The sequence below is a fragment of the Epinephelus lanceolatus genome, chromosome 6, assembly GCF_041903045.1.
Source record: "Epinephelus lanceolatus isolate andai-2023 chromosome 6, ASM4190304v1, whole genome shotgun sequence".
Lineage (NCBI taxonomy): Eukaryota > Metazoa > Chordata > Actinopteri > Perciformes > Serranidae > Epinephelus > Epinephelus lanceolatus.
In genome coordinates this window covers 32,476,832-32,503,826 of record NC_135739.1, presented here as the reverse complement: position 1 = coordinate 32,503,826, position 26,995 = coordinate 32,476,832, and the positions used below count along the sequence as shown (strand labels likewise).

Genomic DNA, 26,995 nt, shown 5'->3' with positions numbered 1-26,995 from the left:
CACAGACAAACACTCTCCATCTGCTGTTCTTCAAATAAACACAGATCTATATCTGCTGCATCAGCTTAAATCAGCCGTGTCTCTGCCCAAGCTAGCACGCGCACGCGCACGCGCACGCACACGCACACACATGCAGAGCTGTGTTGTGTTTGGGTACACCGGGTACCATATTTAATATAAATAACAGGAGGAGACCTGCGCACACATGGTGAGAGAGACACTTTTCCACTCCTGGTGGAGGTCATTATGAGTTCCTCTCACATTGGCAGGAAGTGTGTGTGTGAAACAGAGGGAGCACTGCTGGTTACCGCATGCTATCGCCACGGGAATGGGACAAACATGGACCTCAGATAAACACACACACACACACACACACGCACACACACACACACGCCCATAATGCTGACCAAAGCCCAGCGTGGACAGAAGGTTTGATATAAAGTTCATTCAGCAGTCACTAACAAGAGTCACGACACACTGACACACACACGTACACACACACACACACACACACACACACACACACACACACAGATCTTAGACTAACCTATCATTTTTAAGGGGCCAGCGTGAGCTAAATCATTAAACGCTAACGTTCACCTAGTTTCTTGCCTGTTGAGCAGGAAAAACCTTTAAAATCAGGCTACAGCACAGTCGGCTCTTAGTGAGGCCAGCTGGACCACCTCTGATACCTGCTGAGTGTTGACACTGTAAGTTGCCCAATATACTGTAACACCAAACTACGCCAAACCAGCAGACTGTCGAACCACTCTGACACTTTATCAGGCGATCAGCAGGACTTTAAAGGACAGTTTTTCAAATGAATAACACAAAAAATCTTGACCGTAAGTGAAAGATAGTCTTAAAAGGTGGACTGAAAAGGGCTAATACCTGATTAATATGTCAGTCTGGAACATACTGAACATACAGATCAATAGCAGAGAAATGGATTACACCCCTGAAGTGAAGGGTTAGAGTTACATTTACACAGTTGTTTCGATTGTTTTTGTTTTGACACATTTTGCAGCTGTTTCTCTGCTTCACATTCAGCATCAGCTGTTATTGCTATCAATCCAAGCCAACTACAGTGGCCAACATCTGAGAGGAGTACAACTAAAATGAAATGCAGGGTTCCCACACCTTAAACATTTCACAGACTAGGGCAGCCTATTGTTGGGGGTTTTCTGATAATGATGCCAAAACAATACTTTTAATACAGTACCAGTGCCTAAATGGTGCCTAAACTGATACTTTTTTCCAAAATATAACACCGAACGACAATCTGCCACTTGAAAGAACAGCCTTGTTTGAAATGCAAAGGAAAATTTGAACTTGAAATTAAATACTATATTACTGGTTCACTAAGATATATGAATATGAATTAATACAAAAAACTATAAACAAATTTACATAACACATTTATGTAAAAAAATAAAAACAATAAGCTAACACTAAATAACAGTTACAGTACTAATAACAGTAAAATAAGGTTTGAGTTAGGATCAGCAATTCACTTCCTGTCTCAGTTGAAACTCAGCAGCCAGACATTCCTCATTATCCGTTTAGGAGTGGCTGAGATTGACACTACTGAGAACAGCTGATACGCCTTATAACAGTCCACCTCAGAGGAACCTGGTCAGTTTCTAATGTGAGGCTGACTTTGCTCACTAACTTCAGGGCCAACCCCCCATCACTTAAATCAGCAGGTGGCCAGCAAAACATAGTAACTTGTCTTGGGTCTTGAGGAGTTGCAGCATTTATTCACTGACAAATAGTCTAAACTGTATACACACTGCACTGCGACGTTTAACTTCATACTCCTTGCTCCACTCACAGCAGCTTCACTGTCATATGTCAACTTCATACACACACTCTCTATCTCTCTCCAAAATAAGGCACTGAAATCCATGTCATGATTTGGTCCGGTAGGTACTACTCCTATAGGGTTTTGGTACTCAACCCCATCAAAGACAATTCAATGACTTTTCAAGGACTTTCCAGGTCCAATTCCCTCAAATTTAAGGACTTGACAAGGTACTTGTCAAAAGTTAATTAATGTTACAACACTAAGAATTTTCATAAGTAGAAAGAGCAATGAATAAAAAAAGAGAGTGGTGCTTCAATGTGTCAAAACTTTTCAACTGTGCTGTGTCACAGTGATGGCAGACAGTTAAAAACCCCCCACAAAACTTTAACTTCTATTCTTGTGCAAAAATATTGATTCAAGCACCTTTAATGATCCATGTTTATTTATGTCTATTTTCAACAATTTGAGGGTCTTTTTTTCCCACCAAATTCACAAATTTTCAAGGGTTTCCAGGACCTTTGGGAACCCTGTAAACAGCATTTCATTTTTGTCTGCTACAGCAAACATATCTTCCCTGTCCATCAAATGTCCTGTGATCTCATTTAAAAAAGCAAAGACAAAAAAAATCACGGACCTAACCGGAGGAATTTGAATTTAATATGTTTTGGATTTCATGATGTTGCTCCCTTGTTTTGCATTAATTTGTCAGAATACCATTAGGTTATTGTCTGCATCTAAGGAATCAATCAAATCTTTGCATAAAGATCATAAAGTAATGTTAATGTTCATATTAGGTTTCAGACATAAACACACATCTTGTCCCGCTTGTTGAATAAGCAACAATACAAACATTCACCAGGAAAAAGAACAATGCTAGCATCAGTTTGCAGATTAGATAGCTCATTAGCGGCTGAGCTGACATTCATCGGCATATAAAGTTTGGTTACACGCTGGTTTAGTCCTTACTCTTCAAAATCGCTGACAACATGCTGTCTACCCACGACTTGTTGACTACACTGAAAGTTTGTTTACTTTGTCTTTTGTTTTCCTGCCAGAGGTTAGCCTGCTAGCTACTGCCAATCAAACACAGAAACACTGCTGAGATGAAAAGGAACATTTCTGATATCTCCCAAAAGACCTTTCATCCTTTTAATAATGAATCAACAACACATTAACAAAACACAACAACTGAAGAAAGATGTGATGAAATGTGACTTCAGTTGGACTTTGAAGCCTCGATGCTGTGAGTTTATGATACTTAAAAGATTTGTGATGAGGTACCCCTTTAAGAGCTGAGGGCGCTGTCCGTGGTGCTGATCTGACTTGACATTATACAGCGGACACAAACAAACTCCTATGAAATGATTTGATGTTCTTGTTGGTATTTCTGCCAGAAGAGTAACCAGGTACAACCAAACACCAGGCTAACATGACATATCACCATAATCCACCTGTGTGCACCCAACAGAAGCGCTGTGCTCTCTACAGACTGCTTAGTTTTGAGAATCGCTGCTGGAGAGACAACACCAGTGAACTTCCCTGAGTTTAAAATAGCAGTGTGTCAAGTTTATGCAGTCAGTTTTCAAATGTCTGTCTAGCTTATTATCTTATGCCCTTGGGTCCTCTTTGTCTGTGGTTACACTCACAGCTAAGACTGAAGTGAATTCCAAACTTTTGACGGCTTTTTAACTCACAGATGTCCTTCGTAAAACCGAACACTTTCCCAGTGACAAGTGGAAAAAGGGACAGTTTACCATCTTAACATGTTCTCCTCAGTGGTTCATTTTCAATCTACTGTTGCATTATATTTTAACTGCAAAGCTCTGAAGTTACTGTTGAGAACAGCAACAAGCTTTCATGAACTGGTTGGAGCTATTTAATCTCTAGTGGGGCCGAAAAAAACTCCTGTTTTTGCTTAAATGTCAGATCATAACTGAAAACCAATGGGCCTACTGGATTTTTTGCAGCATAAGTTTAACCTCTGCAGCCTCAAACTTTATTGAGGAACGTTATTTAAACGTACTTTCTCTTTTCAAATTAGAATTCATAGTCCATATATCATGCTTGTACAACGTTTCAGAATTCATAATCCATACATCGTGGTTTTCAGCTTGATGTATGGCTTATATCTCCATGCTATTTCCATAAGCTTCCAATACATTTGCATTCTGTGGCTGCTGGGAAACCTCATTATGCTCTGACAGTGCCTTCCACATCTTAATGAGTTGGGCTAACATCCATTTGCATCCATATCTGGGAAGACCTTCCTTCGATCCATTTACCTAAACTCTAATTACTCTGTCCCATTTCTAGGTGATATTTCTAGCTTAAACTCCTCAACTGTTTGCCCCCAAATATTCTTGCTCTCTACAGATCCACTAAAATAAAAGTCTTGTGTTGATGGTAGCACTTCCCTCCTCAAATTTTCCAGTAAAATCCCAATTGTTGACTGGATTCGTATATCCTAGGAAGCCTGTTTTTTTTTTTACATGATCTCCAAACCCTTCCAATTACATGCTAACTGTTTCATCAGTGATAGCATTTATATTTTCCCCTTTAGCAGTCTGACCTCCCCCAGGTCCTCTTACTGGTCCTCAGCTGAAGCCCAGTCCTGCCATGACTACATAATACCTGGATACTAGTGGGTACCCTGGCATGTTTCTAACTTTTCAAACAAACTTGAAACGCATCAACTGGCTTCTGAAGATAAGAATCCATACATACAGTATATGCAGAGTATCTACAGGATTTCAAAATGTTATACTATGCTCCCCAGAATTTAAATCAACACGATTAAAAAACATACTAAACATATGCAGGAGTATTCAGTCATTCTCTAAGGCTGGAAATTAAATTAATTTTATGAGTTTAAATTAATTTCTCCTGAGACCTGTAAAGGACCTGTGTATTATACTCTGGACCTGCCGATAACAACTTGCTCCTGGAACACCTCTCTCAGTGAATAATACATGGCTGATAACCAGAAAGGGACCAGGGGACCTGATGCTACTGTTAGTGTGTGTGTATGTGCGTGCGTGTTTGTGTAGGTGTTATACTGAGGTCTCCCAACATGACAGCATCCCATTAGATGAGCCAATCAGCAGTTATAACCTGGTTTCCTAGGTTACAGCCTTCTCAGTCACTCCCAGCAGACATATATATCCAGGATGGTGCTTGTTGGGAAACCTCACTCTGTGTGTGTCTGTGTGTGTTTTTATATTATACAAATAGTGAATTTCCAAACTGCAGTATATAACTAAAAATAAAATCTTGTTTACTATGATACGTTATCACTGCCTTACATTTAAAATGCATTTATGTTCGCTTTATTATTTCTTCTCATGCCCACAAAGTTTGTTTTGTAAACATCTATTAAAACTAAACACATTTTATTAATTTTGGGCTTTTCTGCACAGCTGGGAGCTGTAACTTTGTGTGGCAGCGACACACTGGTTGCTGTGTCTACGGTACACTGCCAGAAATTAAAACAGGTAAGGCCACAACATCATCGTTAAAACATGTCTTACAGGAATACTCCACCCACAAACTGATCATCTCTATATCAATAACGCACCCCTTGTTACACTGAATTTGTAAAGAAAACTTTTTTTGTCTTGCATTCCTTGACAAGGAATCAAAGTGAAGAACTGATTGCACTGTATGTGTTGTATGAGAGTTTGTAACCTTTATTTTGGTATAGTTTTACTGATGGTAGAAGTGGCCCCCATTTACTTCAATTAATCAAGAACCTTTGCTGTTCTTGGATTCTTCTTTCACTGTAGAGCATGCAAGAAAAACAAATTTTTTGTCACAAATTCAAGGTAACACGGAGTGAGCAATTGATACACGAATGGTCATTTTGTGGGTGAAGTCTTCCTTTAACACCAGACTGTTTTGCTGCCCCTTCTGTTTAAAGGGGCCTGTTTCAGCTCCAACAACACCCAGCTATACTGATGAGTATGGTCAGAGGTGTACCCCTTGCACCTTTAACCACACCTAACAGTGATGTCACAGGATCCTGAAATACACATATACCTGTACATCATTGCAGCAAGGTGAAAAAATAAACCACTAGAGGTCAGTAAATACAAGATTTTCTGGGGGCGGTCATTCACTGTTTGATTTAAAACTTCTGTTCTGTTCTGTAGCAATGCCATCCAGATGTTCCAAGCATTAATCTGTACATGAGATCGATGCTAATGTGCTGTGTTCATCTGCAGTACTCACCCTCAGGTCTGTACTGCGCTACTATGGTAACGGTCTGTCCTGCGTTCTTCAGAGCTGCTGCTGCCTGCTCATGTGTTGCACTGGACAGATCCACACCGTTCACCTACACACAAACACAAACACACACACAGAACATTAGAGCCCATGCCTTGGATCAATAGTAATAAATGTATAGTGAAATGAGCACGCCATGAAGAACACTGTACATCCTGCTGGGTCAATAACTCACAGGTGACCAGTCATGTAAACTGTGCACATGTGTTGTATGTGTGTACTTTGTGAGGACTTGTTTGATGCATAAAATCGTTCCATGCCAGAGCTTTCATCATAATACACTCAAAGTCAATCTGCAGGGATTATTGGTGCTTCTACAGTCTGAGGACTAAATCCTGTTTGAATCCTGTCTGAAGAAAATTAAAGCCATATTTCACTTTCATCAAACAAAAAGACAGCTGTAACACACACACACACACACACATACACACACACACGCGCGTGCGCACACACGCCATCAGCTCTCGGTGACAACCGACTGGTAATTTGCAAAGAAAATGATACCAGTTCCAGGAAATGTCTCTTTAAATTCAGACTGCTGTGCAAAAGAATGCAAAGATGGTTCAAACTAATCAGCTTCAGCAAAATATTCACAGTTATGCTGAGCTGTATGACTCCACATCAATAATGTACAGAAGAAAATTCAGAAAGTGGAAGCTCTGATGGAGAATAAAGCAACAGGATGACTCCCTTTATAACAGTAATAATGGTAGGATTTGAGCCATTAATAATAATGGTGACAGTACTCGTGTTGTATATCTGTGTGTACTGTCTGTAACAGGCCTTAGCTCGTACCGACAGAATGCGGTCTCCCTTTCGTAGCTCTCCACAGAGATCAGCCGGACCTCCGGCAAGAATGAAGGAGATGAAGATTCCCTCTCCATCCTCCCCTCCAACAATGTTAAAACCAAGACCTGTTGACCCTCGCTGGAGCACCACCCGCCTGGGTTCTCTGAAAGAAACAAAATGAAACACACACACAGTTTTAAGGTAAAAGATGATGGTATACAACTTCTGAATTCAGTTTTATAGGCATCTTAATACGTGATGACATTTGATCAGTTACGACTTTAAATTGCAACCCTTGCTTTTTGCTGTTTAAAGGTAAAGTTTAACTGGTGTTTTGTTGTACCACCTCTTTAACCATGCCCGAATATCCAGTGACAAGGAGAAGAACATATCTATTACAAAGTATCTACAAATGAAAACATTAAAATATTCAGATGTAATTGCAGTTACTGTAGTGTTTATACTCTAATAGTTTCTGAATGTATGTATATGTATGTATAATACCTGCCTTGTTTTAATAAAAGGTATATCTAGATGGAGGGAAAATGTTAAATCTGGATGATTCCCCTAAATGACCAGCAGATGTCAGTATTGCACTGTCCCTGTTTTGTTGCACCGCCACTTGGTTACTCTGTCTTAAATGCAGAATTCTGGTTTAGTTTATAAATGGTTTGATTCTTTGGCAAATCAGCATAACTTGAATATCTTTTGACAGTGGGAGTGAACATGAGCGCATACAGGAAATCCAAGTCAACACAGGTCAAAACAGGCAAATACATACTTAAGACAGAACTGAAAGCAGAGCCATTGTATTGAGAAAAAACCACTGGACCATCATGTCCCTCACTGAATAAAAACCATCATGTTTAATACAGAAGAAAATCCAAGAATCCAACTGTTGAATAACTCTTAGTCAGTTAAGAGGGTATTTATAAATACTCCATACACTGTTCATATGTGAAATTTGGATTTCCTTCCCCTGAGATTATTCTAACCAGGGATGCACAAATCTGAAACCAGTATCCAGACGTGACAGATCCACATTAAAAACTGGTTCTTTATTATAAAAATTGTGTCAACCCCCTCAGTTAAGTTCATAATGGTGGGCTGGTGACATTAATACCACAGAAATCCCTGGCCTCGTGCTACCTTACACAGAAATGGTTTCAGTGAGTCCAATGCAGTGTGGATCCCTTGATCTACGAAACAAATTATAAATGATACACCTTTCACCTGAAACCTCCTGCTTTGAGAGAAAGCGGATGTTTTGCAATCAGAGTGCGAAAGAGAAAGAGATGAACGAGAGAATACAGGAGCGAAAAGAGAGGAAAAAAGGGGCAGACGTCAAAATGACCATTCTGCTGTTGGTCTGAGGCTTATCAGATTTATTATAATCAAAGCGCACTGATTGGCCCGAAGGGGTATGACGGAATAGTCATATTCTGGTAACCACGGTGACGCCAGTTGAGTGACGAGGGCTGTGATAGGCTGTAATCCGTCCATTAAAATGGATTAAAGACAGTAGAGCAGCTATGAGAGAGTATCTGCATGTGTGTATGTGTGTGTGTGTGTGTGTGTGTGTGTGTGTGTGTACATATGTGACCTGAGTTTACACGGCAGACAAAATGTGCGCTGCCATCTGCCCTTTGCAGCCAAACACACACACACTCAAACACATTCACACGCATGCAGCAGCAGAGCAAGCAGTCAGGGACAGAGGTCATTCAGTGTATTTTGGGCTCTGTAGGGATTCTGTTTACCAATCTGGTGATGTGGACCTCTCTGAGGGCCACTGAAGACCTCAGAGGAGGACATGACACAAGCAACAAAGGACAGGGGAAAGAAGAGGATGAAGACATGTCTAACATTTGACCCCATTAACAGCTCAATTTACATTTATTCTTTAGCTAGTAAAGCTAAAAAGCTGCTGCTAAATTTCATATATGTTGATGAAATGGAATTTTCTTTGGTCAACAAATGTTGCAATAAGAAGTGACTGACATGCATGGCATTTCTAAACAAATACTTTTTACTGCAACGGCTGCACAATCATTTCCTCTGGGATATCTAAAATAATTTTATCGATAACATTAACTGATATATGTAGTTTAACCTTACAAATTTGGTTATCTTTGGAAACCCTTGGTGGAATTTGAAAAATAATTTCACAGTGAATGTATATGTGGTTGTGCAGCATGTTTAATTTGGTCTCACTGGTCATTAAGGGAAAGATTTTACAGAATAATGTCTCTGGTCTAAATCAGAGACTGTACAGTCCAGTAAGTGTGCATATTTGTGTGTGAGGTCTCACCTGGGGATGTCATCGTCTCCAGTCATGGCCCTGGGCAGAGGTGAGTATCTGGGTGTGGTCAGAGGGGCGGGGCTTACAGACTGGCTGCCGCTCATGTAGGGGCTTATATGGTTGTCTTGATGTGGGGAGTACGCTAGAGGAAAAAACAAAACCGATTTCCTTAATTTAACATGCTGTCATACATAAAACAGAACTTCACAGATGTCTTTTTAAAGGTTATGTGTACTTTAATGTACTCTCTTTATCATACAAAACACTGTCATCCGATTAAGCAGTGCATTTCCACTCTGACTTTTATTGTCTAATCAATCACAGCCTGATCGACTTAAGTCAATTAGTCCAAACTGTTGATGTACTGTTTATAATTAGATGTACTGCAGATATGTTGAGAGCTGGTGGTGTGATATATGCTGTTTGGCAATGTGTTAGATTCAAAGCGGTGATAAATGACATGTTGTTTGATAATATGCTGATTTGGAGAGGTGACAAGTGGCTGTAATCCAGTGGGCCAAATTTACCCAGTCTGATTATCAGACTGTTATATAACACATTTAAAGCCGTCTGGTTGATGTCAGCAGTATATCTTTTAAACCAAAACATATAATGTTCCAAATCAACTTCAATTGGTTTGAAAACACTGGAGGCATTTGGGGTTATCATAATGGACACAGTGTGAGCACCATTATGATCAGCGTCACCCAGTAGATTATTTATTTACTTGTTATTTTTTTCACATATTTAAAGGAGACCTATTATGCTAATTTTCAGGCTCATACATGTATTTTGGGTTTCTACTAGAACACGTTTACACACTTTTATGTTTGAAACACTTTAATTTCCTCATACTGTCAGTGTTGAAACACCTGTAGTCACCCTCTGTCTGAGACGCTCATACAGAGCGCCTGTCTCTTTTAGCCCCCCTTTGAGCCCAGTCTGCTTTGACTAGTTAGCATTTCTAGGTCCTCCACATCTTGGCATCTCTCCGACATCTGTAACGTAGTATAGCAGCACTTCATACTGTTAAAAATCAGCAATAAAAGCTACTAAATATAACCAGACATGTTCCAGCAAGAATATGATCCAGCACTGGGGAGGAACAAACAACATCTGTAACCATGTTTACATTTTACTCTTTACTTTGGCCACATTAACCTCTCTAACTCTGCCAGGACGCCCATGTCCTCGCTCCCCTCCTCCTCTGTTAAATGGTATCTCCCAGGCGCACTACGTCATCAAACCATGTGATGATTGGTATTGCCGGATTCAGGAAGCTCTCGACTTTTCAAAAATAACATTGTTTTTCTTTTATTTATTATGTTTTCGCACCAGAGCAGCCTACACACACATAGTCCAAAATTGCAATGAGTGGTGACAAGTCATGTCATGCCGTTTTTTGACGGGAAAAGTTAGAGGATTACTCACAATCTTATGACTTCAGAGGCCCATTACTCTGTCTCTGTATCACCTAGAGTGTGTCTGACACTTTCACAAGAAACTTCAGAGAGTTTTCTTTCTGGCAAGACCTCATGCATGCATGTAGTCAGAGCGGTTCAGAAGCTACAGTCATTTTAAATTGGGTATGTCATTTTAGGCGTTTTTGCTGCAAAATGGGGGTGGAGTGCAAGATTAATATGAACACCTGACATTGTAATATCATATATATGACAGAAAACAAGGAACAGTCTAATAGATCCCCTTTAAGGTATCATTATAAACTCTTCTACTGGGTTCACAACATTTCAGTTCAAACTCTTTCAGGTAACATGAGGGCTGTCATGTTTATAGGGTTTTTATGGCTCTATACTATGAGAACATACACAACAGTTCCCTGTGGTATTCAGCTCTAATGTGGAAATGTATGGCATTAAAATCTATTAGCTAGTACACTGAGAGAAATGAATGCATTTAAGATAAGGACTGCACAGGAGTGATGCCCCAGAAATTTTTCATAAGGATGGCCAGATAGAGCCATTGAAAATCTTGGGGTGGCACACCAAAATCAAAAGCCATAACTGAATTTCAGGACTCTCACTGCAATGCTTATGCCGTCAAACAATAATATTCTGACACAGTTTGAGTTGAGCTTTGTGATGTTTACCCCCGATTCAACCATGACTGGGCTGCTCCTCAGCCATGAGGCCTCCACACTGACAGCAACGCAGTAATCTGAAAGCAAAGCTAATTATGAAAAACACTCTGTTCTCCTTTACTTGTACCTCAACTTTCCCATTCCTAGTCTTGCTACTTTCTCTCACACATCTATGATATATAGTGTCATAAGTCACATAAATATGTATTTGTTAATATACACCAGCTCCTGAATATGTTGCCTTGATTAGTTGCTTGTAATGATGGTGTTCAGGGAATTCGAGCTTACTGTGGTGTTGCATTTCTAGTAAGAGTCTCTGCAAAAAGCCTAACAGCAGATGGGTGCTTTCTTATAAACCCACCCAAAAGCAAAAATCTCCACCAACAGCTTTGTTCCTCGCTGTTCTTTATAGTTCAACACCATCTGGCCTTAAAATGCTTGAGCCTCTTGGCTGCAATGATGTTTGTTACATTCACCAGAGCGCTGTCTCACTGCAAGTTGAGTCTGATGTTGTGAGTAAAAGTCTACACAGCCTGAAAGATGCTGGATCCCTCAAAACCACGTTATGAAAGAAACCACTGTTGCATTATCAGTACGTCTTGTACTGAGAGGTGTGTGTGCACTCACAATTAGTGACGTCGGGGGGAGGGAAGTTGTCATTGATAAAAAGGGAGGTGTGTTTGGCCACGCGGAGGTAAACAACGTCAGGAGTGGACTTCAGGGCAGCCACTGCTTCCTCATGAGTCACCTCCTCCAAACAGGAGGCGTTTACCTGGAGACATATGAAGACACATAATGCAAATTATTACCATATACAAGCATGCATTAACACACAGACAGCATGTAGACAACTTTAGATCTATACTAGACTGCAGCAAAACCATAGTGTGGAAGCTATCATACAGTTTCCATGGACCGGATACGCATCTTAAAATACACGGCTGGATGTTAACTTAATAGAGAGGAAGCAGCTTTAATTATGTTGCATTTATTTTTATGCTGAGCGGGTCTGCTGCCGTGTTAAATCAACCTTAAGAGGCTTGGAAGTAGAGCAGAAGAGTAACAATCTGATAAAATCACACTTGTGTTCACTGTCCTTCTCTAATACATCTAATGTAGTCTCAGATTACACATAACATACCCAGCAGGTAATATGTAACAATCTAATAAAGAAGGGTAATGGAGATGAAGAGCCTTATTTTTGCTTAAATCAGTTCCTATATCAATGGCATGTAAATTCAATTAAAGCAGTGCGTAGCATGCAGTATTTGGTATTTAATTACATGTGTGGAACTAATTAACTTGAAATAATATTCTAATCTGAAAGTTGTTGCAAATGTCTTCTATATTGTGCTTCATTTAAATAACTTTTAAAGAGACAGTTCACCCCCAAACTAAGAATATATTTTTCTCTTAGCTGTAGTGCTTTTAATCAGTCTAGATTGTTTTGGTGTGAGTTACCGAGTGTTGCAATTTGATATAAGCACTACAGGGAAGAGGAAAAATAAGTATTCTTGACATCTAGGTGAACTGTGTCTTTAAATTAGAAATCAAATCATGTCAATGAGTGAACTAATAAAACCTTGCTTTGATACTGACTGCAATCTACAGTTTGAACCAGACTCTACATTTGCATGAAAATAAGTGCAGAAAACACACAAGGTTACTTACAGCCACAAGTTTGTCCCCTATCTGTAGCCGTCCGTCTTTGTGTGCAGCCCCTCCCTCGATGATCTTAGTCACGTAGATACTGTTGTCGCCTGGGACATGTTGGTTTCCGACTCCACCTGCTATACTGAATCCTAAACCTGAGAGAAAGCATAAACAGGTCATATTGTTAGAAGTGATTTCTGGGTTTCCTGAGATAATTTGCTGCAGTGCTTCATTTTCTCACCCTTGGGCTATATATGGTAGTTATAGTAAACCAAAGCAAAAATCAAATTAGGCAAGTCATACCCTGTCATATATTTCATATTCTGTAGCTTTAATTGCTCTATTGTTCTTTTCCTTCCCCTGCTCAATCATATTACTGTATCTTGGCTGCTGAAACGTTCTGACATCTCAGCAGAAATCAGAAAATGGTGCCTCATTATTGTTTCTCACTTATGTGCACCGGTTGATGTCTTTATAGCACTGTTTCTTCATCGTGCAGTCATAAATTAGTTGGCAAGGAGAAGCATGTCAAATTCCTCAAACATCATCACATTTCAAATCCAGTGAGCTGGGGTAAAGTCAAAACAACAGCAACATGTCTGTGTTTTACTACTTACAGACTCCACTGCATTTTATATGTTGTATTTTCTCACCTTTGGGCCCTTTGACCAGCTTGATATCCATGATTCTCTCGGTGAGGCTCCTCCTGCGTCGTATACATAGTCGCACCAAACCTCCTGCCTCCTTTAGCGCCTCCACAGCCCCGCTGTGGGTCACGTCCCTGACGTCTGTCTCATTTACACGGACTATACAGTCATTCACCCTGCAAAGTCACATGCAGTAAAGATGTCATTTGACTTGAAGTAAGGAGTTCGTAGTGAAGACAAACAATACACATCACATGAATCTGGTGCCTGTGCATGAGGAGCTCATAGCCTCTGATACAAGGGCTCAGGGGCACCTCAGCAAAACTATATTTAATTTTCCTTCTAAATATTTTGAAATGTGAAGATACTCTCCACGAAGTACACTTTCAAAATGTTGACTTATTTTGTTGGGTTGCATGTGTATGTTTGTCTGCACTGCCCTGTAACTTTAATAATGTAGTGTATTCATGTTACTTGGTTGATCATAGTGTACAACATTTTTGATATATTTTGAATACATCAAAAAGTGTGCAGCTTTAAAAATGACTTGATGAATACCGATCCAATTTGCACTGACAGATTTTGCTAATATATATGATCAAATGTTGTGTGTGTTGTGTAATGTGACAAAAATAAGCTATAATCAGTAAAGCTGCGTCTGTATTGTGAAGACAAAATCTGTTCACAGTGCAACTGTGAGGATTTGTCTGCCATCTGGCGACAAAAAGCTGGTCCCAATGAGGTTAAACATTTTATTTACGATTGAAGTCTTAAGATTTTGGTTCAGACTAGAATTACAATTAGGTTAGGCTATGTGCATGTGTGTACCTGAGTCGTCCATTCTGGGCTGCGGCCCCTCCAGGTATAATCTTGGTGATGAAGATAGAAGGGTCTTCTCCAATGTGAGGGTTATCAGTCCCTCCTGCGATACTGAACCCCAGACCTGAGTTACCCTATTCATGCACACAAACACAAACATAAAAAACATTTGAACAAACATTGGTTTTAAAAGTTTATTTCTGGTGCTCGACGCTTTGATTATCTATGATAAATGACAGATAATATTGTTAGACTGATGTCTCTGACCTGCCATGAAATCATTATCTCTCCATCCAGACCTGATAGATTTAAAAAATATATATAATAGTGCTTTTTAAAGATGCCTTTATGTAATAAATAATTACAATGGAAATGTCATGCAGACACATTAGATTATATAAGAAGTAGATAACCACACTGGAATATTTCTTCCAGTTGCGAAATCACCAAGAAGCATCTCTTTAATAATATCTTATCTAAATGTCTTTCATTGCAAAACTACATCTGTTATCTCCCCATTTCCACTTCCTACCACACTGTTTCATCACCTGAACAAATAATATGTAATACAGCTGTCGCTTATTACCAATTTACATATAATAGATCTCCTCTGTCATTTGAAGACATTACCTGATGACAGCCTTTACTCTGGGTATGTTTCAGTCACTCTCTCATGCTTTGTCACTGGGTTTAAAGCCAGAGTAATGTCTGTGCCTGTGTTTGCGTGTATGTCCATAGTGTCTTTAAAGCAGATCCAGTCAAGCAGACAGAACCAGGTCACAGGAGAATAGAGAGGGAGACGGAGAGAGAGCCTCAGGGTGAGAGAAAAGGAGAATATAATGAGAGAGGGAAAATGAGGATCAGGAAAAGAAAGTAGGGAAGGATGGACGAGGAATTGAGAGGATGGGGAAATAGGGTCAGCAGAGCCACAGCACCGGTGGGACTACAGGAAAAGCAAAATGATGAAATGAAGGAGAGGAGAGAGATAAATGAGCAGAAGGCTGACCTGCAGCAGATGATGGGCATCTTTCTCTTTTTAAAACACATCTTTTTTATGCTTTGGATTCCAAAGATATATTTTCCCTGTAGTTAATAAACAAGCCACGAAAACAACAGGTTTTTTCAAATTCTCTAATGATTGTTTTTAAAATCAGTGAACATAAGAGGATCAAGAAGTAGTTTTTCGACAGTGGTGGAAGAGACACTCATCAACATTTAAAAGTGGATAAATATAAAGGACAACAGAATGCAATCAGATTTTCTTTGAAACTTTGTCTCCAAAGAGAAGATTTTCATTTTGAGCTTATTTCAATCGAAAATCGTTATTTTCAGAGAAAGTAGAAATTATACAGTCTAAAAATGCTCCATTACAGGTACAAGTCCTGAATTATTATTTTTTAAAGTGCATAAGTATTATCAGCAAAACGTACTTTAAGTATCAAAAGTTAAAGTATTCATTATGCAAGAATAGAATAGAATATGAAATCATTCTGTTTTTATTACTAAAAAATACATGTGAGAGCATTTTTAATGTTGTAGTTCATCATGTGGAGCCAATTTCACATCCTTGGTATGCTACTGGAAAAGGACAATATCATAAACATATCATATGAATTTTTATGTAAAAAGAGTAAAAAGTATATCATTTCCCTCTAAAATGTAGCTGGGTTAAAGTTTAAGAATGGAAAAATAAAAATAACTTTTTTGTCATGTTTACTAGAACTATCATTATATCCACGAGCAGTAACAAATGAGACAGATAATCTGTGGACAAAAAATACATGTCCCTCCACCTTCTTCTACTGCCACTAATGGCATTCCACAGTGGCCAGACAAAAACAACCAATCAGAGCCGAGAAGTCTCTAACGCACCTGTTATCATGTCAATCACTGCAGTCAAACTGTCAAACTAGGCAGTGCAGATTAAAGACTATGTTAAAATGTTTTCAGAAACATGTTTTAGTGTACTGTTTAGCTGTAAAATACAAAAGTTGCTCTGGCCAGGGGATGGTGCTTTGTTTTGGCTTGACTGTTTTTAGCATGGCCACCCAGTCACAAACTTCACGTTACAGCTAAACACTACACTAAAATATGTTCCTGAAAAAATTTGAGGCAATACAGTAACAGAATCTGGATTCATATTCATCAGCGCTGTCTAGTTTGACAGTTTGACTGCAGTTCATGAGAAGTAACTGACATGATTCAGAGCTGCGTTAGAGACTCCTTTGCTCTGATTGGTTGTTTTTGTTCAGGTACGGTAAGGCTAATAGAAACGCTATGAGGAGGCAAAAGAACACGATTTTTTGTTTTACACAGACTTTCTGTCTAATGTACTGCTGTGTGAATATAGTGACAGTTATAGGAAATATAACAAAATGTTATTTTTCATAAAAGTTACCAATTCCAGGTTTAAGTAAAAAAAAAAACTTTTAAGGAAAAATGTTTTAAAGAAACTATGTTTCCCTTAAAACACCCCATTGTTATTTAACTTACTTCAATGTAATACTGCTCATGATTGTATATCCTTAATTTACTTTTAAGATGTTTCGCAGCCTAAAATGGTGGTGAAATACAGCACTTTGGTCAACTTTAAATGAGCTTTATAAATAAACTACACATTTTTTTAAGTATGCTACACAACAACACACAACAACTGTTAATTACAACCTTTAAGATGATTTTTTGAAACTCTTTTTCAAATGTTGTTTTATGATAATTGATGGAGAACATTTACAAAGTAATATCATGCTTTGCAAGATGTTGCATTGCTGATATATATTGGTTAACTTGATACATTTAACATTGGTCATAGCTGCCAAAATGATCTTGAGCTCTTGCTTTAGTTGGTCTTACGATACTTTAATTGTATGTTCTCTCAAGTAACATGTTTTTGTTGACATAGTCAAACCTCAGTCAAATCTATACAAAGGCCTGTTTCAAAATGCTACATGCTAATAGCTTTCTCAACTTGTTATGGTTGCTAAGAAGAAATACTTTTAGTCTTTTCACACCTCCTCAGCCTTTGATTACATGATTTTGTCTCAGTTCTGTTTCTCCTCGTTTAAACGGACATGTTCTCATAATAATCACTGATGACATCAGTGGTGGTTTGATGTGACTGATTACATTTACAATGTGTAAGACAAGCATGCATGTTGGAGGTGAGCTTTTACCCGCTCCAGCGTGATTTCCTCATACTCATAGTCTGCTTCTGTTCCATTGACCTGTCAGAGAGGAAGAGGAAGAAAAGAGAAGTGTGTCAATAAAGAGTAAATACTGAGAGCTGTTTTCTTGCAACGGACACTAAAATGCTCATTAGATTTTACAGTGAGGCTTTTAACATTCATAATTTATGTGCAGTATTTTTCTCTGTGTCGGTTGCTATTGGGTGGTACATCATGCTGTCATGTTGCATTCAAGCTTCATGTTTATCACAGCTTTATCGCACTTCTCACTGTTTCTGCTCTACATGCATGCATATTGAATGTTCTGTGCCATCTCTGAGGACATGTTGGCATTCAGGAGATGAAGATTCTTCCTTTCCAATTTTGAAACAAAATGTGAGCTGATTATTGTCAAGTAATGGAATATGCAACAAATTTCAGAATTGCAGAAAAGCAAAATCAGACATTTGATCATTTGTGACTGACGCATGAATCTGAGAGATTAAACTGCGCACTTAATGATGATGTACCTCTGATGTCATATTTAAGAACATCCCCACTGAATTACCCGTGAGCCAATCACACTGCTCAGCCAGGGCTGCCTGCACTATAAAACATATTAACATCTAGATTTCCTGACTGACGAACAGCATACAGAACTAAATCTGATTTCTGAGCGGACTATTATACATTTTATGTTCCACTCAATTTATACTGGGAGATGAGAGTTTTGTTCCTGCTATAGCTGCTGCAGGCAGGCAGGCAGGCAGGCAGGCACACGCACACACATGCACACAGTGGTCGAGTGGCATCCCAGTGGCCCATGTAATCCCCTTGGCTGTAATCTGTGTCTCTGTGCAGTCAGATTAGTTTAGATTTTGAATTTCTGTCGTTTCAAACAGAGGGTAAAATCTCCCACCAGCTACCGTGTGCTGTGTGTCTGTTATCACTTTCCACACACTGAGTATATATCCAGACTGGATGAGCACCTGATTAAAGACCACAGGAATCTACTACGTACATAAAACTTTGGATTATTAAGGAAAATTTGAGGACAATAACAAGATACTGCCATTCTTAAAGCTGGATGTTCCAATCCTAGTAAAAAAAAAACAAAAAAAAAACAGCAAGCAGAGTTAATAATTTACTTACTTTGTAGTTATTTTATCATTTAAATAAAGCATGATGTGATCAACAGATTATCACAATTACAGCCCATACGTCCTATAGGAAATGGCCCTGTGTATTTAAATTTATTTTCCTATCTCAAAAAAGGCTCAACATACCACCTTTGCCTCATTTTCAGCAACAACAACAAAACATAGCATGTTTCTCATGAGCAACAAAACTAAATTGAGTTTTCTGTGTATGTTAAATGCATTAATCACAAATCAACAGTCAAAAATCATATCAGTGACATATTAAGAGAAATCTGCAAGAGATAAATCATTTTCTCTCTCTCTCTCTCTGTTATATTCCAGGAAGTTCGGCAGGGAGTAATTCTACAGTAATTACATAATAAACTTATCTAACAACAACAGACACTGATTCTCTGTGGCAGCTGGCTACCAGTAAAATGACATCTGGATCCATCTAATTCTGGACTGAGCTTTGTGTCTAAATCCAGGATGCAGCTCTCACTATTGTGCATTTTTATAACAGAGTAATATTGAAAATGTTTAAATATTAGAAGCTTTAAACTGTAAAATAACCCTTTATATGACTTTTTTTGCCTGTCTCTCTTTTTTTTAAATAGACAAAATTATTTTAAAATTAGTTTGTTTGTTTCGTTAAGTTACACAATGCTTGTAGAAACTACTAGCATTTGTACAAGATTAGAAATACAATTATGCATGTCTTGCACGAGTAGAAAAACAGAGACAACACTGCAGGTTAATAATAGCTTCTGTATCGAGGTGTTGCGTATCACGCTGAGGCTTGATAAGTATTTAGGAGCACATTGTAGCCACCACAATGCCTTCACAGAGCAGTGGAAATCAACTTTACAGCCATTGACTGCTATTTACTGTAAGGTACATCACCTCACAGTACAAAAGTTGCTGCAAAGAAAATCTCTGCTTTATGTTACATAATCTACAAACACCTATACTATGAGCATGTGACCAGCTCTAGACACAGGTCAAAAATCAGAGGTCAATGGTCACAAACACAACCACTGATAAATAATTTAATCTTAAATCTAATGAAATGCTGTACTGGTAATTTAACCTATTTGCTTTTTCTTAGGAAAATGTTTAAAGAAGACTTAAAGGGTAACTTCTGTATTTTTCAAATTGTTTGCCATGTTTTTGTGTTTAAGTCACCAGTAGTTTTGCAACCAGCCTGGTATTGTCTGAGAGGGCTGAAGATGGTAGCCAGTAAAACAGGCTGCAAAGTAACCACTCTGGGCATGTTTGCATCGTCAGTTTATGTCCATTGAAAGTGCCTGTTTTTTGGGGGTTTTTTTTGCCACTGACAGACTCAGATTATTATTCTAAGTGTCTGACAACATTAAGGAATTATTCAACATTATTATGGAAAGGATCTGTATTGAGACAGATGTTTTTGTTAAAGAGTTAGATCATTTTTGTTTAAGCAAAAACAGCCTTGAAATAGCTACTGCCAAACCTGCCAGACTCCATTTAAATAAGCAGCAATTTTAGTATGTATAAAGCCAGCATATATCTAAATGGGTGAATTAAGAGTTTATTTCAACCAAACAAGAGTCAGTGATTGCTGAAACAGTGGAGAGATTAACCAAACTGGCTTTTGTGAGGTTTGTAAAGTTTCTGTTGACTTTAAATGAAGTGTGTTTAACAATGATAAAGTGACTATTTATTTAAATGGAGTCTGTTTTGTGGCTGCTGGCTGCAGTGGTCTCACTCAGTACTGGACCAATTTCAAAATTTGTGTTCACATTAGTCACTTAAACACAAAAACATGAAAAAAAGGTCCAGGTTGAAAAATATCAAAGTAACCGTTTATAGACTAAAACTGTATGAAATCCAGAATTGGCTCAGACGTTAAAGTATCAGCAGGTTTCAACATACACATTTGGGTGAAGGTTTGAATTTCACTAACAATATATCTGATCCAGTACTCACATATGGGGGGGTGTCGACGCTGTCGGTGTTGACCACCACTGGAGGGGGGTTGGCCTGCAAGAGAGAACAGCAAAGTAATACTTTTATTTTAACAGATATTATCACAAAAACCAAAGACATACAGTATTTAACCAAGACGACGGTCACTATGAAACTTAAGAAACACACAAACACACAGAGACCCGTGAGACCACTAAAGACTTACTCGTCTCATGTTTTGGTACAGCATGTTGAGTACATCTGCTACAGATTACCACCACGTTGCGACAGCATACACCGCATGACATACTGCACAGCCCTGATATTGGACAATACTAAAGTACTACACTGCAAACCGCACTGTAACGTAACAGACTGTTTCATAAAGCTCTGTTACTGCACTGAGTACTATATCCTGTACTTTAATGTTAGATTGTACTCTCACAGCCTGTATGATATCATGCTCTACGACTCTGCATGTCAAACACATTCCTAAATTAAATCAACATCCCAGATCCATCTAATTTTATAAATCCAACATTTGCAATCTCCCTTTCTCTCCCATGTGCTGCCTCCTCTCTACCAAAAGTGTCTCCTCCTTCCTGCTCTGCCTCCCCCTTCTCCCCAAAGTGATTCTTCTCTGAGCTCAATCTCCTCTTTCTCCCCAGCCTCTTTTTAGAGTCCAGGCCTGGACAGATCAGGGTTAAAGCAGCAGCAGCAGCAGATAATTGACATTATCTTTCCTCTTGCCTCCTACGCAAACACAGAAAATGACAAACCTCACACTACCTAATAAATAGCCACAAGGTGTCTTTTTCTCCTTGTATTTGCAAGGTGAGCACCAGCCTCCATCTTATCATTCCACCCTTTTCTGCCACCTATCTCCACTTTTTCCCTCGTCTCCTCTCACTTTCTCCCCAGAGAGTGTTTAGTGCTCGCCAGTCCAGCGCCTGCAGCTCTAGTCGTCTCCAGCAAACAAGCAATGAGCAAGCCAGTCCATGTAAGATAATCTGACCAGCCAAAAAAAGTTCACAAACAAACCGGCTAACCAAACATCAAACAAGCTAGCCAACCAAATGGACAGTGCACCCGGACTTCACTTCACTGCATCAATGTGCAACAGAGCAGCAATAGCATCTATCCCTCTACACTAATCTCCACCTCACTCATCCCCCCCCTTTTCCACTCCTTTATCTTCTCTGTCTCTGTCACACACACACACGTGTATTATCTCACTCCATCTCTCTCTCTCTCTCTCCACCACATGTCAAACTGTCTGTCAGTCAAGCTGACAGGATGCTTGATCCCACACGGGAACAGAAAGAGACAGAGAGAGAAAGAGGGGGGATCAGAGGGATTACACAGTACGTATGGTGGGAGGAGTCAAATCTGCCTGCTAAACAACAGCGATGAGGAGCAGAGGGTGTAGACAGATGTACACAAACCCCCCAAACCACACACATGCAAAAACAAAAAAAGAAGAAAAATGAATGGTGGAACAACAGAAGTGAAAGGAGAGTGAAAGAGGGAGGAGAAAGGTGTGGTGGAGGGGTGGTACAGTAGAGTTCATGGCTAGTGAGGCAGACAGGGAGGGTTGTGCTGACAGTTGCAGCTGTTAGGATCTGTGCATGTGTGTGTTGGCGTGAATGGGAGAAAGACAGAGCTTGTGATGAAAGAAGTATTCATATTTTTTACTCTTTCCTCAAGTCCTTCATTTAAATGTTGCTTTAATAAAAGTATAGAAGTGCTTTTACTTCAACAAGGTGTAGTTAAACTTATAAAAAGTAAAAGCAGCAGAATGGTCATGTCAGTGTTACGTTATTACATATTATTGGATAATTTTTTATTGATGCATAAACTCTAAGAAGCACAGTCCAGGTACTGACCAGTTTAATGTATCATATTTTATAAAGTTATTAAATAATTTATGCGTAAAATCTAGATCTAGAATCTGAAAAGTTACTGGTAACTACAGCCATCAAATACATTTGTAGTGTAGTGGAGAAGAAAATGGAAAAACTGAAGTACCTAAAAACTGCAATCTAGTACAGTACTTGAGTAAATGTACCACTTACTACAGAGTGATACTGCAGATAACTGTGGCACTTGCTTTCATAATTGTAGGAAATATCAAAGATGAAATAAAAACAAGTCATCCAAAAATCGATTTGAAAGCCATGTTTCAAAAAAAGTCACATCAGGATTAGAGTTGTACCGATACCAGTAGCAGAAATTCCTCCAATACTGCCTAAAATGCGGTATCGGGTATCAGCGAGTACAGCCTATGACCAATCCGATACCACGTAATGCCTCACGTCATTACGCATACGCACGCTACAGGCAAACGAAACGGAAACGGAGCGGAGTTTAAAAAGCTTCTACTGTAGCCTTTAAAATGTCTCTTTTACCAAATTGTGTGGCTGCACTTTAACTTGTGTCTTGATCTGTGTCAACACTGGATAATAATAATAAAAAAAAGTTTTATAGCATTCATTCTACTATTATGTATTCATTTCTTAATATTTTACATAGAGTTTTAGGAGTTGAGACGTACAACAATTCATATCCCATCCATTTTTATTTTACGGGCTGGTATCGGATCGGTACTCGGTATCGGCAGATACCTGAGGTTTAGGGATCGGAATCGGTATCGGGAAAGAAAAAGTGGTATCGGTACATCTCTAATCAGGATCTACCAATACCACAAGGAGTCCCTGATCACAATCTAGTCAAGAGACGATTGAAGATTGATGATGCGTAACATATAATTTCTGTAACACATTTTTTTCTAACTTGTATCTAAATGTTTCTTTTTCTTATGTACTAGATACTTTAACCACTTCAGGCTTCAGAACTTTCTTCAAATGAAACAACCAGAGATGGAAGAAATCACAGCTCACAACTAATGCTCACAGTAAGGCCATTACCTGCAGCGTGACAAGTAGACACCAATTTATTTGCAAGTATTTTGATGAGCTATATCAAATCATATTGACAAAAATAATCGGTCATTCTGTTGCTAGATATTTGGCCAATCTTAAGGTAAGGTAAACAAGAGTGACTGTACCAAACACCATGCATTCATCATTCTGTAAAGCCTCTAAAACTTTTTCCTCAGTTGTAGAAAAACTAAAGGTATCCTATAAAAAATGATAATGCTTCATCTGACTGCAGAGTCATCTCAGCTGATGTTACAAGATGCCTTCATACTAACTGAACCCAAAGAATGACCTGCCTAGAGTTAACTTGTCTGTCACTAACAGTCTGTTGCCTCGTCTAAACTTTACCTATCACACAACCTCTGTGTGTGTGTGTGTGTGTGTGTGTGTCTTTGTCTGTGTGTGTGTCATTCACGGAGCGACAAATCCAGTCGGTCTGTAAGCTTGTGATTCCATTGACACGCCATGTCAGACTGCACGCTTATGTAACATCAATATGGGTGTGTGAGTGTGTGTGTGTGTGGATGTGTTACATGAAAAAGCCAAAAGAACAAATGTGCAAATATAAACAAACAAGCACTCGCACACAAAAAAACACACACACACAACATCCATATCCAGACAGTGTTTTTGCTGCTCTATGCAAGTGATTGTTCGTTGTTACATAACCCCTGTTACACCAGCTGTGTTCTTGCCTGGTTCAGTCCGGCACAGCCCAGCTTAGAAAGAGATCCAGACTATCCCTGGTTTGCCTCATCGGGCAACTAGACAGACACGTGCTTTCAACAGATTTCTTATGCTTTGCAGGATGGTTAAGAATGTGTGAGTAGGTGTGTGTGTGTGTGTGTGTGTGTGCTGGGTTCAGCTTCTACAGTCATCATCATAACAATTCAATTATCAATTAGCAGATGAATCATAACTGGATAAACGGATATCAAGAATCCCAAAATATCTAAATGATGCACAGCAGTAGGTTGTTAAATAATCAATCAGTGCAATGTGCCAGTTAATACCATGCACACACTACATTCATGCAAAAGCATGCAGACACACAAGGGATATTCACAAGCCAAAGTGGGAAAAATGATGGGTGTGTGCAACATCTAAAGCTTTAATACAAAGCTTTGTTTCTCTAACATCTGATCTGACTTAGTCAAACTCTCTGCTCCTTTAGATTTCATTTCATTCACACGGAGAAGCCTGTATCGAGAGACAAAGACTGCTGCACACATTCATTCATACAAATACTCCACTTCTAATATTGCTGTCCACTCTGTCTTCCTAATGTGCAATGAAACCCCATTTGACTAATGAGTTAATCAGATGGAGCGCAACTCTAATCAAATCAGAACGGCCACGCTAATCATGCTAATCAGACTATCACTACCTGCTATCTGTGATCACTGTGCCCAGAGCAGACATTCAGCACAATAACTAACCGGCCAACAGCTAATAACAAGCAGCTGACATGCTGGATTATTAGCTCACTATAGTACAGTTTAAACAATACACACCTCCTGTCCTCTAATTTTGTGGAGTTAATTTGATAAACCTTTCGTTAGCCACAATTTGCTTGGTCTAGTTTTCTACATTTCTCAAAATTACTTTCAGCAACCCTCAGAGAAAACCTGAGTCACAACCTGCATAAATGTAATGCAATTCTGTACACAACTCAGGGTGCAGCTTTATGTTCACAACAAAACTGAAGCACTTCAGGCTGTCAGTACGTCACTTAAAAGAGCAGTTAGGCAAATAGGTAATGGTAATAAAAAGCAATAAGAACACTTAGAGTTTGCTTACAGCAGACAATATACTATGTAGACATCTCACATGGTGATATTGTGTGTTTGATGGAGACATTTCATTCTTTACTCCTTCATTCTGTGTAATAAATCTTGACAAGTATTGATTCCAGGAGTACTCTGAACAGTAATGGAACGTGGAATCAATCTGGCTACATAACGCGTGTTATGTTTCTCGGTGCAGCTTTATTCTTTCCATTTTCTTTTGGAATTGAAGTTCTCGACAAACGTTATAGTACAAGACAAATTATCCCAAAAAAAAAAAAAAAAAAAAACTTGAAAAATTGCTGCACGTCTAGTTGTCTCCTGCCCTGTCATTTCCTTTTTGTATATCATTGTTTAGTAAGATTTAATAAGGAAAATAAAAACATAGGCGTAAAATCTCCTTTAGTATCAGAGGTGGATAGTATATAATTCGTCAAATGCACACATGCTTTCCTCTGCTAGAATCACTTTCAATCCATCTACTGTCCATCCACCTAACCTACCTGCACATGGGCCTGTATTTTTGGAAAGTGGTGTATGAGCGGCACACGTGGGGGCGTTTCCATTGTGTGTGTGGTCCAGATATATGTGTCATTGGGCCATGGCTTACACCCAGGCCTGCCCTTGGCTTTGCTCTTTGTGGGACTCTTCTTCACACTGTCCCTCAGGTTGGGAAACTTTCCTCTGGAGCCCCTGGTGGCCAGGTTGGTTGGCAGTGTGCTCCACCCATATCCGCCAAGCCCTGAGCACAGGGGGAGCTGTGGCGAGTGAAAAGGGTGGATGGACAGCGACTGGGAGGCATGAGGAAGAGGAGGAGGGCAGTGGTGGTGGTGATGTTGGTAATGCTGAAACAATGAGTGGTGACTGGGTGAATGGAGATGCAACTGCTGCTGCGGCTGTTGGTGGTGGTGATGGTAGATTTGGTGCGTCGATTGTGAAGAAAGCAGGTGACTTGGCGAGGCCGGCGAATGGTGGTGTTGCTGGTTTTGAGAATGATACTGCAGCTGATGATGACTCGGCGATAAGTGAAGCTGGTGGTGGCTTGGCGAGGGCGGCAAGCGATTTGGAGATTGTGGAGCCAGCGGGCAAGTTGGCGATGGTGGAGCTAGCTGATGACTTGGAGACGATGGTGCTATGTGGTAGTAGCTGGGAGAGGGGGACGGAAGCAGAAGTTTGGGGGAATGGCAGCCATGTTTTGGTGAATGTTGATTTGGTGAGTGCAGCGGTAAAGGCTGCAGCTGGTGATTCGGTGTCTGTACTTGCAGTAAATTCTGGTTATGCTTCGAGTGAGAGTGGCTCTTCCCTGACTTGGACTTCCCTTTGCCAGATTTGCCCTTAGTGGAGCCACTGCTGGGCTTCTTGGGGCTACAACAGAACTCATGGCTGTGGAAATAAGTGGTCATAGCTACAGAGATTTATTTTAAAAAGCCACAATCTCCTTTATCTTTTCATGTCACTCTCACCACATCGTCTTCTTTACAGAGATGACAAAAGGGAGTAGCTTCTCAGAATCACTTGTGTCCGAATAATGTAGGTCATGCTTGTCCAGAACAACCAATCCTCCCTTGTGTCCAGGATAAAGTTGGTATTCCTGCCACTCCTTTCACTTTGCTGTAAAATCAGTGT

The 26,995-nt window shown here is 39.4% G+C and overlaps 1 protein-coding gene across 10 annotated transcripts in view; it reads right to left on the bottom strand.

Moving 5' to 3' along the window:
- Positions 1–26,995, bottom strand: part of LOC117253444 (discs large homolog 1-like protein) — a 134,605-nt gene that overhangs the window by 34,766 nt on the left and 72,844 nt on the right. For 9 of the 10 annotated variants that reach the window (XM_078168978.1, XM_078168980.1, XM_078168979.1 and 6 more), the window contains 9 exons: positions 20,665–20,718; positions 17,570–17,620; positions 14,406–14,530; positions 13,584–13,753; positions 12,949–13,085; positions 11,905–12,049; positions 9,189–9,321; positions 6,884–7,040; positions 6,035–6,137 (listed from right to left, as the gene is read on the bottom strand). In XM_078168978.1, coding sequence (XP_078025104.1) covers positions 6,035–6,137; positions 6,884–7,040; positions 9,189–9,321; positions 11,905–12,049; positions 12,949–13,085; positions 13,584–13,753; positions 14,406–14,530; positions 17,570–17,620; positions 20,665–20,718 — 1,075 coding nt within the window. Of the gene's footprint in view, positions 1–6,034; positions 6,138–6,883; positions 7,041–9,188; positions 9,322–11,904; positions 12,050–12,948; positions 13,086–13,583; positions 13,754–14,405; positions 14,531–17,569; positions 17,621–20,664; positions 20,719–20,869; positions 20,909–26,995 lie in introns of those variants that run through there. The other variant, XM_033620886.2, reaches the window with a different exon arrangement.